Here is a 9,283-nt window from a genome sequence, read left to right as displayed (position 1 = left end):
GACAGCCAACCGGGAAGGCGGAAAACCGGTCCGGACTTTGCTGAGCTGCAGGGGGGGTGGGGTAGGGATGGGGGTGTGGGGGGGGCGGAGAGTGTGTTAACCAATGACCTGAAGGAGCGGGGAGGGCGGGATTAGGCTCTCAGTTGCTAGGCGCTACCCTGGCGGGTGGGGGAGAGGCAATGTAAAAAGATGGGGTGATCTGGGGTTCAATGGCCCTTCACGTCACCGTCCTTCCAGACCGCGGAAGTTAAGCAACGGAGAGGCGGGCCTAGCACCGGAAGCAGGAAGGAGGGCACAGGAAGCCAAGCGCCGCCGCCACTGGCACAGTCGGTCAGTGGGTCTGTCGGTCCCAGGGCAGGATGGAGAAGCTGCGGCTCCTGGGCCTCCGCTACCAGGAGTACGTGACTCGGCACCCGGCCGCCACGGCCCAGCTGGAGACGGCAGTGCGGGGCTTCAGTTACCTGCTGGCAGGTGCCACCCCGACCTTTGACCCACCCCTTTGAGTCCCTGACCTCTGACCCCACAGGTCCCCTTCCCGGAGGAGTCAGGGTAGTGATCCCTGTGCTCGAGAAGTTCCTTCCAGGTTCCCATAGGGCGTAGGGAGGGGACATCCAGGGACCCAGACCCGCAGGGTGGGACAACGCTCACAGACGCCTCCTTCTGTGCCTTCTCCTCAGGTCGCTTCGCCGATTCGCACGAGCTGTCAGAGCTGGGTGAGCCGGGCTCAGGGGCGGGGTGGGGGCCGGGAGGGCCCAGGAGTGCCTCCCAGGGGCTGACCTCCCCAAGTCGCAGTCCCCGGCTTCCCGTTAGGTCATCCTGTGCTATGACTGACTCGTACAAAGGTCCAGCATCCGCTCTCCCGGGCCCTCGGTGTCCCCATAGTTGAAAGACAAATCTGGGCTCCTTGACTGGTCAGGCGGCTGGGCCAAGTGCTTTCCTTGCCTTTGCCCAGTTAATCCTCCCGACCGTCATAGAAGGTCAGTACTGTTGTCCTCAGTGTCCAGTTAAGGGAACAGACGTTCAGTGAGGTTAGAGAACAGCCGCTGATGATCCCAGAACCAGGATTCAAATCCAGATCTCCCAGGTTCCAGGGTCCCCAGACTGACCCTGCCTCTGTAGTGTTTGCCCAGTGAGTACTGGAGGTGATGGTGCTGAAGGGAAGAGCTGGGTTTTGAAAGGTGGAGATGCAGTAGGCTTTCAGTGACAGGCTGCAGAGAAAGCGGAGGCCAGGAGGTGAAGCCACACACCTGCGGCTATTTGGAGCACAGTGGGCAGTTCTGGGTTGGTGTGTCACTGAGATCAAACCATCCTTTCTTGTTCCACCTGCCACACGAGATCCTATTGGGGAGTGTGGCGCGCTGAAGAAGTGGGCAGGGAGGCAGGTTGGTTTCCACATAGCCCGTGGGTGGCTGAGCACAGCAGGTGATAGGTGATCCAGGCATCTCTGGGGAGAAGGTGAGGAGGTGGAGGCTGCAGAGCCAGCCTCTCAAGACCACACTCTATCCCGCAGTGTACTCTGCCTCTAACCTGCTCGTGCTGCTCAATGATGGGATCCTGCGCAAGGAGCTTCGGAAAAAGCTGCCCGTGGTGAGAATTCTGCCAGGAACTGAGGGCGGGAAGCATAGGGACTCAGGAAAGAAATAGTAACAACCAACCTGTGTGTGGAGCACATGCTATGGTCTCATAGAATACGAGACATGCCTCTGGCCGTCTGAGCCTCGAGTCATTTCATTAGGTGAAGTGTCAAGGTGTCGATGTCCCCATTTCAGATGAAAGGACTGTTTCAGAATCATGGAGTAGCCTGTCCCAGGTGGAGACCTCAGGCCTTCGCACTTGGAAAGGGGAAAATCCACCTCCTGTCAGAGGAGGGCCCGGGGGGAGGCTTGGGCCGAGGGAGTGTCCCTTGATCTCTTGGCCTGGGGTTCTTGCAGTCGCTGTCCCAGCAGAAGCTGTTAACATGGCTGAGCGTGCTGGAGTGTGTGGAGGTGTTCATGGAGATGGGGGCCGCCAAGGTGTGGGGTGAAGTGGGCCGTTGGCTCGTCATTGCCCTCATCCAGCTGGCCAAGTATGTTGGGACTGTGGAGGGAAGGCCCTGGGTGGGGGTAACCAAGGCCAGCTGTACAGATGGGGGTCCAACAGCACACCTCTGCCCCCCTGCCGGCTAGTCACCTCCCCACCAGCCCTGCCATACTCCCAATCCAGGGCAGTGCTGCGAATGTTCCTGCTCATCTGGTTCAAGGCTGGCCTCCAGACCTCACCCCCCATCGTTCCACTGGACAGGGAGACCCAGGCACAGCCCTCGGGTAAGCTGCTTCCCTGCTCTGGGGTGAAGTGAGCATGGGACTACTCTGTGGATTTAGAGCCGACCCAGTGAATCTTGTCCATTAATGGAGCACATCTGTCCCCATCAACTCATTTGTTCCCATCACCCTGCATTTTACAGAGAAGAGAAGCTGTTAACATGAGAGAGAAATTGGGTTGGGACAGAATCAGAACTTGAACTCAGGACTTCTGATATCAGGGTCCTCATCCTTTTCTGTGGGCTGCATGAAGAGAGGAAAGAGCATCAGCAGGAGATGGGGATCCTGCCAACCTCCATATTCAGAACCCCAAGCTCATGAGGCAGGACACCCAACAGATCTATCCCTTCAGAGCTTCGGGCCCATCACCTATTGGGCTCTGAGCCTCATTCTCCTGGCCTTGAGTGGAAGCAGCTCTTTGCTTCTCCTCTAGATCATGTTGAAAGCCAAGGATTAAGAAGATACAGCCGCGCTAGTGCTGTGGTTTCTGTAGATGTGGTTGGGTTCTCCCTGCTTCAGTGTCCTTGCCTCAGCTGCTGCCTTCGCACAGGCTCATCCATTCTCCCCTGAGCCCATGAGCCTTCATTCACTGCACACAGATTCTTTGCAGGCTCTGCTGGAAACACGTCCCTCTGACAGTGTGGCCTTCTGTCTGTCCCTGCTAGACGGTGAGCACGGCGGTAGCAGCCAGGAGCAGTCATACGTGGGGAAGCGGTCAAACAGAGTGGTGCGAACGCTCCAGAACAGTAAGTGTAAGACGTAGCTGGACTGGGCATCTCAGTGCGGAGTCATCATGGGCCTGCGGGCCTGGCTCTCATCACCACCCGCCCTCCCCATGCCCAGCCTGGGCCTGGCTGCTCATCTGCCTTTGTGTTCTAGCTCCGTCCCTGCACTCCAGGCACTGGGGAGCCCCCCAGCAGCAGGAGAGACGGCAGCAGCAGCAACAGGAGGAGCTGAGCATCACCCCCACCCCTCTGGGGCTGCAGGAGACCATCGCAGAGTCCTTGTATATTGCCCGGCCCCTGCTGCATTGTATCCTTAGCATGGGGCTGCCATGCCGGCACTTGGGGGTAGGGATCGACGGGAGTGAGCAGGGCGGGCCCTGTGCTGGAGACATCCTTGACGCCTTGGCCGTCAGTGCTCAGCCTGGGCCTATGGGGGCAGCGGTCGTGGAAACCCTGGCTCCTATCTGGTGTCGTGGATGTGACCAGGTGAGCCTGGGCCTGTCTGGGGGCTCCCCTCCCTCCTCCAGGCTTTGTGCTACAGGCCTGGCCCCACCTGGACAGGAGGCGCCCCTATTCTTCCTGTTGCTGGTCCTAACTGTGTTCCCTCATCTCCTCAGTCTGAGCCTCCTGAGCGACAGGAAGGGCCTGACCCGGAGGGAGCGGCTGGAGCTGCGGCGTCGGACCATCCTGCTGCTCTACTACCTGTTGCGCTCCCCATTCTACGACCGCTTCTCCGAGTAAGGGCCCTACAGCGAATGGCAAATGGCGGGGCCCACCCTCAGCAAGGGAGAGAGGCAGGAAGTGGGATGCCAGTGTCCCAACCCCCGTTCACGCCTTCCTCCCTCCCTCTTTCCCCCATCCCAGGTTCACTGAGCACCTACTATGTGCTGTCCTGGGATGTGGTCACTGGATCATTTATTGGATCCAGCCTAGACCTGCTCTCCGAGCTCTTGGGACCACCAGCCCATGGGTATAGGAGCTTAAGCAGTTGTTGGCAGGAGGCACAGAGGACCATGCCCCAGGGATGGTGGTGGGTTTGGGCTTGCCACACCCTCCAGGTCACTTGAACATTCCTGTCAAGTAGTTTGGATTATCCCCGCTTCTTACAGGAGGCACCTGAGGTTCAGAGAGGTTGGGCAGTTTAAACAAAGCCACTCAGCTGGCCAGTAGCAGAGCCGAATCCCTACATCCAAGTTCTCTCTTGGCCTGACCCTTGCCTTGCCCCACTTTGTCACCTGTGAGGGTCCAGAGCTCTTAGCCTCATCCAGACACAGGGAGGCCTGTGTGTGTGTGTAGCGGGGGGGGGGGGGGGGGGGGGGAGGTTGGGAGGATTGCCCAGGGCCAAGTCTCCCAAGGGTCTGCTCATAAGGCACTAAAGCCAAACCCTCTTCCATACTCGAGAGGCTCACAGGAACCTCATGACCTCCCCCCACAAATTGCCTGCTCTGTACAGAGGGAACATCACAGCCCCAGTATCTCATTGACAGGCATTTTGAAACAGTAATTGCAGAGGTGGCTTCCCAGGCTCCAGCTTGGCTCGCTCTCTGCTGAGCTGATCAGCCTGGCACCCTCAGAGCAGTGCTCAGACTGAGAAGGGTGTAGAAACCAGTCAGAAATCCCTTGTTTCCCCAGAGGACAGGAGCAGGATGCAGTCTGGGAAAGCACCGTTCTTCCCCTTTTCCTATTGTCAAAGAGACAGTTCAGTCTCTCTGGTGCCGGGCTACCTTCCAGTCGTGAGCATCCCAGGCCCGTGGCTGGGGGCAGGCAGGACCAGAGCTGTGCCCGAGGTCTCGTCCTTTGTACTGGGGTCTGTCCTTGCCCCGTAGTTGCTTTCTGTCTCATGACGCACTGCCTGCAGTCAGGTGGTCAGCGAAAGCATGTTAGCACCCTCATTTGCAGGGACCCGGACACGTCTCTCAGCCTGCTCCCTGTTTATCTCCTTGCAGGGCCAGGATCCTCTTCCTGCTCCAGCTGCTGGCAGACCATGTCCCGGGCATCGGCCTGGTGACAAGTAAGCATGGGGCGGGGTGTGATGATTACAGTGTGTTGTGCGTCTCACGCGTGGCCCTGTCACCCGGACTGCTTTCTCTTTGTCTGCTTGTAATTTGATTCTTGCCACAACCAGAGAGGGAGCTGGAGGTCACGTTAGGTGGGGAAGAGCTCCTGGACATGGGCCAGGCTGGTCTGTAGCGCCTCGGGCAGCTGGAAGGAGGGTGTCTGCCGTGGGAGGAGGTGTTAGACCTTATCAGCCGTCAGCCTTTTCCCTGCCTTGATGTCCTGGAGTGACATGAGACTCTGGGTGGACACACTCAGGCGAGATTGAAGCCCACTGGGCTGCTTGCAGATTCTCCCTCAGCAGAGAGCCACTGGGCTGGGCTGGCAGCATCTGTATAGCTGGACACACTGGGTGGCTTCTGGGCATGAGCATGTAAATGGAGACAAAGATCGCTGCTGATACTGCCTCCTCGGGGTGAAGAGGTGAGAGAGTCAGGCTCCAGGCCGTGTAGATGTGAACAGCTGTACTTGAGCAACAGTGGCTGACAAGGAGCCTGGGCAGAGCAGAGCCAGGAATCTGGCCCTCAGTCCTGAACTTGTGTTCTCTCTCTCTCTCTCTCTCTCTCTCATTGCAGGGCCACTCATGGATTACTTACCTGTCTGGCAGAAAATTTATTTCTACAGTTGGGGCTAACAGACATCCCGGGAGTGGGGCAGGGGGAGGGGCAGGGGGAGTCTCAGCCCTTTGGGCCCCTGGGCCCTAATAAAACTGACTCTGGCACTATCCAAGTCTGTGGCCTCTCCGTGCCCACAGCCTGGGGCGCCTGGCACTCCCACCCTGGCCAGGCTCTGTGCTCAGCCCTGGGTGCCACCACAGCCCTCTAACACCTTCTCAACGTTGACTGCACCCTCCAGTGGTGGAGCCACTGCAGCGGTACCTTGTCGCTGGACCAAGAAGCCTCTGCTGGGACTGGGACCCAGGTCCCTCAGCCACAGAAAGCTGGCATTGAACCTCGAGCATGGGGAGCTGCTCGTCGTGGCAGCTGCGGGAGTAAACGGCCTGTCTCACTGGTCCCTGGTGTCAAGGCTGAACCTAGGCAGTGATGACAGCTGCCTGCCTGTCTTCCGGCCAGAGCCTCTGTCTGTCCCTCCCCCTGCAGGGCCCTGCTGCTCGCCAGCTTCTGTGAGGGAGCCTGGTGAGTGGGGGCCCAGCTCAGTGCAGTGTGGTACCTCAAGCCCTGAACTCCTAGTTGAGAGCAAAAGGCTTTTCTCCTTTGGGAGAAGAATGCCAGGCACCAGCCAGCACTAGGGTTGACGCTGGGCTGGAAGGAACAGCAGCCTGAGCAGCTCGGGGGAGCTGGGTGCTGGTTCTGCCTGGTCTTTCCCTTTCCTGCCCCCCTGCCCTGCCCCCCTTTCCCTGTAAACAGACCACGCTGTGCTGCTGGTTTCTAGCCAGATGGTGGTCTTTAGGTTCCGAGAACTCGGTCTGTATTGGTGTCTGTCGTGCGTCACTTTCTAGGCTCCCAGATGAAGCCCGCCCCCCCCCCCCCCCCCCGCCAGAGGGGCCAGCCTTTGCCGGACTGCTTTCCCTGGTGCCTCAGAAGCCACCAACCCCAGGCCCTGTCACAGCTTGAGGCCCACAACCTTCCCCCTTGTCTAACAAGGATTGCTGGGCACTTGCTCTGTAGCAGGCTCTGCTTTGTGCAATTTGTTCAGAAATGAGTACAGCACAGTTCTTGCCCCCAGCTCTCAGCAATCCGTGGAGGAGACTGGCATGTAAATGCATGCAGTGCGTGGGTCGCTGCAGCAGGTGCAAGTGTGTGTGAAAAGTGGTCTAGACTCGGGGTGCGTTCCGGCTCAGGCTGACGACTGGGAAGGCCAACTGGTCAGGGAAGCCTTCGTTCAAGCAGGCTGTTAAACCGGTAAAGCTCCATCCGTCTTTTGATGGCCGACGGGGGAAGAGGCCCTGCGTGCGGAAAACAGCATGTGCGGTGTTGCAGTGGTGTGAAGCCAATGCAGGGGCAGAGGGAAGTAGAGGGCGGGAACAGAGGGGATAAGGCTGGAGAAGGTCAGGGCCAAATCCAACAGGCCATCAGGTACCAGGTGAGAAATGGACCTGCCTCGGAGGCAGTGGGGAAGCTGGTTGGTGCAGGGTGGGCTGACAGGCACAGACAGAAGATGGGGGCAGTGGCATCGCTGGTGGAGACCTAGAACAGTGGATGGAGCTGAATTAAGGCCATGGCAGGGCGATAGGCTTAGGAGTAGCCCAGGCAGGCCTTGGAACTGGTTGTAGATAGAGAGGAAGAGGTGGCAACTTCGAGGCAAGATGAGTGAAGGACGAGGGGTTTGGAGTTAGAGCGTTGGGGAGCTCAGTTCCCAGCAGAGGTGAGCTTTGCTGGGGACCGGATACAGAAGCAGACGGGTGTTCGGGACACAGAAAAGGATGGAGGCGGTCAGTGAGAAGTCAGTGGGTGTGCTCCAAGCACAGGGAGCAGGTGTACTGCAGACTCCAGGTTGGGAAACCTCTCTGGGCCTGAGGCACCTCAGCAGTTGAAGGGGTTGGACCTGCCAGCAGATCTGCTGTCTTAGAAGCAACGGAGTTTCCCAAGTGCAGACCCCCACCCAGCTCAGCCTCGGGTTCTGATCCCACAGGTCTGGGTGGGCCCAGAGTTTGTGGTTCACCCCAGCATCATTTGGGTTCAGAGCTTCTGCAGTGAGCCAGGTCAGCCCCACATTAACAGGGCCGACTGGAACCAAAGACAGGGTCCCCCACTCAGCCACAGGCTGTGAAGAGATTCTCCAGCACGCTGTCGCATTGCATTTATTCATTCAACAAATCTTTATTGAGCGCCCACTAGATGTCAAGTGCTGGGGATCCCGTAGTCCCTCTGGAAACTTACACTTGAGCAGGTCCCAGCCTTTGCCCCTGAACTTGCCCTCTGCCCAGGCTCTGCGGTGATGGCAGGGATTATGGAGTCCCTGAGCCAGGCTGTTCGACGCTATGGGGAGCTAAGTGGGAAGTTCCTCAGAATGCGCCCCCAGTGGATTCTCGGAGCTGGCCAAGCTGAGTGACCGCTCTGGGCTCTTAGCTGGCCGGGATCCTGGAACGACTGAGCTGTTGGAGGGAGACAGTGGAGGTGATGGTGGTAGCAGGAGGCAGGGAGGAGCTGAGTGGGAATGGGTGGGGCTCTGGGGCATGAGGATTCAGTGACTGACTTTTGCTGATGGCCTACTGTGTGCCAGACCTTGGAGACATTATGTGCCTTACCTCACAGATGAGGAAACTGAGGCCCACAGAGATTAAGTGACGTGTCCACCTAGCAAGAGGCAAGGTAGGGATTTGAACTGAGAGCCGACTCCAAAGGTCTGTGCCCTTACACCTTGGGCAGTGGCACTAGAACAAGATGTGATTTGGCACCTGCTGACCTCCATCGTCAGTAAAATCCAACGAAAAACCTCCGTGTGGAGGTTTCTGGCCTAGTCAGGAGCTGGTGCTGACGCCCAGCCTGGAACTAATGTCCTTTGTGAGGTGGCCCTGGGAGTTGGCAGCAGTTCCGTCCTGCAGGGGGAGGGGCAGCAGAAGCCGGGATCCGGGACCTGAGCAGGAGATGGCTCTGTGCTCCAGGGCCGGGCTAAGCCTCTGCCTCCTCTCCCTCCTCCTGGCAGCTGCACTCCTCCACCCCCAGCTGCTGAGGTAACTCCCAGGAGCACAGGGTCAGGCTCAGCAGGGCCTGGGGCCTGGAAGGTGGGGGGCAGCATGGCAGAGGAGGAGAGGCTGGTGTCATTATCCTGGACCACTCCCTGCTTCACAGGGAGGTGAGAGTGGCCTTTGGGGCCAGCGCTGAGCACCCCAACATCTCCCACAGGCCTCAGCGATCTGTTCCCGAGGAACTTGCAGCCCCCCTGGAACTCCCACAGCCACTGTCCGACCTGGTGGATGGTAGGAGCCCGCATCCCTCCCCTTCCCTGAGGAGACCTGCCCTAGGGGAGGGCATCCAGGTCCAGCCTCAGGGTCACCTCTTCTCAAACAGCACCTGTTCAGGAGCGACTTCGGCAGATTCAAAGCCAGAGTCTCCCTCCACCCACACCCTCTTGTCTCTCTTTAGACTATGGGATCCAACCCAAGCACCCAAGGCCACGAGGGCCCCGGCCCCTCCTCTCCCGGGCCCAGCAGCGCAAGCGGGACGGACCAGACATGGCTGAGTATTACTTCGACACACGCCTGTGATGGGAATCACTTATAAAGCTATTCTGTGCAGTAAA

At 58.8% G+C, this 9,283-nt stretch overlaps 2 protein-coding genes across 3 annotated transcripts; both read left to right on the top strand.

Moving 5' to 3' along the window:
• The first annotated feature begins 209 nt into the window (after positions 1–209).
• On the top strand, positions 210–6,757 carry PEX16 (peroxisomal biogenesis factor 16). Of its 2 annotated transcripts, none has more exons than XM_079787409.1 (11): positions 210–467; positions 678–713; positions 1,511–1,587; positions 1,932–2,065; positions 2,203–2,303; positions 2,966–3,046; positions 3,180–3,332; positions 3,439–3,511; positions 3,643–3,762; positions 4,972–5,036; positions 5,656–6,757. In XM_079787409.1, the coding sequence occupies exons 4-11, from the start codon at positions 1,992–1,994 to the stop codon at positions 5,712–5,714; spliced, it is 726 nt and encodes a 241-aa protein (XP_079643535.1). In that variant the 5' UTR covers positions 210–467; positions 678–713; positions 1,511–1,587; positions 1,932–1,991; the 3' UTR covers positions 5,715–6,757. The 2 variants fall into 2 exon arrangements, with proteins under 2 accessions (XP_079643535.1, XP_079643534.1); XM_079787408.1 differs by having other exon boundaries at positions 211–471.
• FREY1 (Frey regulator of sperm-oocyte fusion 1) lies at positions 6,040–9,262 on the top strand (the record flags this gene model as incomplete). Its single annotated transcript, XM_079788015.1, has 4 exons — positions 6,040–6,071; positions 6,154–6,216; positions 8,887–8,960; positions 9,127–9,262. The coding sequence occupies 4 exons, from the start codon at positions 6,040–6,042 to the stop codon at positions 9,246–9,248; spliced, it is 291 nt and encodes a 96-aa protein (XP_079644141.1). The 3' UTR covers positions 9,249–9,262.
• Between the last annotated feature and the right edge of the window lie 21 nt (positions 9,263–9,283).

The sequence above is a fragment of the Cnephaeus nilssonii genome (assembly GCF_951640355.1).
Source record: "Cnephaeus nilssonii genome assembly, chromosome: 13".
NCBI classification, from domain to species: domain Eukaryota; kingdom Metazoa; phylum Chordata; class Mammalia; order Chiroptera; family Vespertilionidae; genus Cnephaeus; species Cnephaeus nilssonii.
This window is presented reverse-complemented; position numbering and strand designations above follow the sequence as displayed.

Excerpts from the sequence above, each read along its gene's own strand:
- PEX16 (XM_079787408.1), top strand. The coding sequence starts at position 360 with ATGGAGAAGCTGCGGCTCCTGGGCCTCCGCTACCAGGAGTACGTGACT. Across the intron at positions 714-1,510 it reads GCACGAGCTGTCAGAGCTGG|TGTACTCTGCCTCTAACCTG; the intron begins GTGAGCCGGGCT and ends TCTATCCCGCAG. Across the intron at positions 3,047-3,179 it reads GGTGCGAACGCTCCAGAACA|CTCCGTCCCTGCACTCCAGG; the intron begins GTAAGTGTAAGA and ends TTTGTGTTCTAG.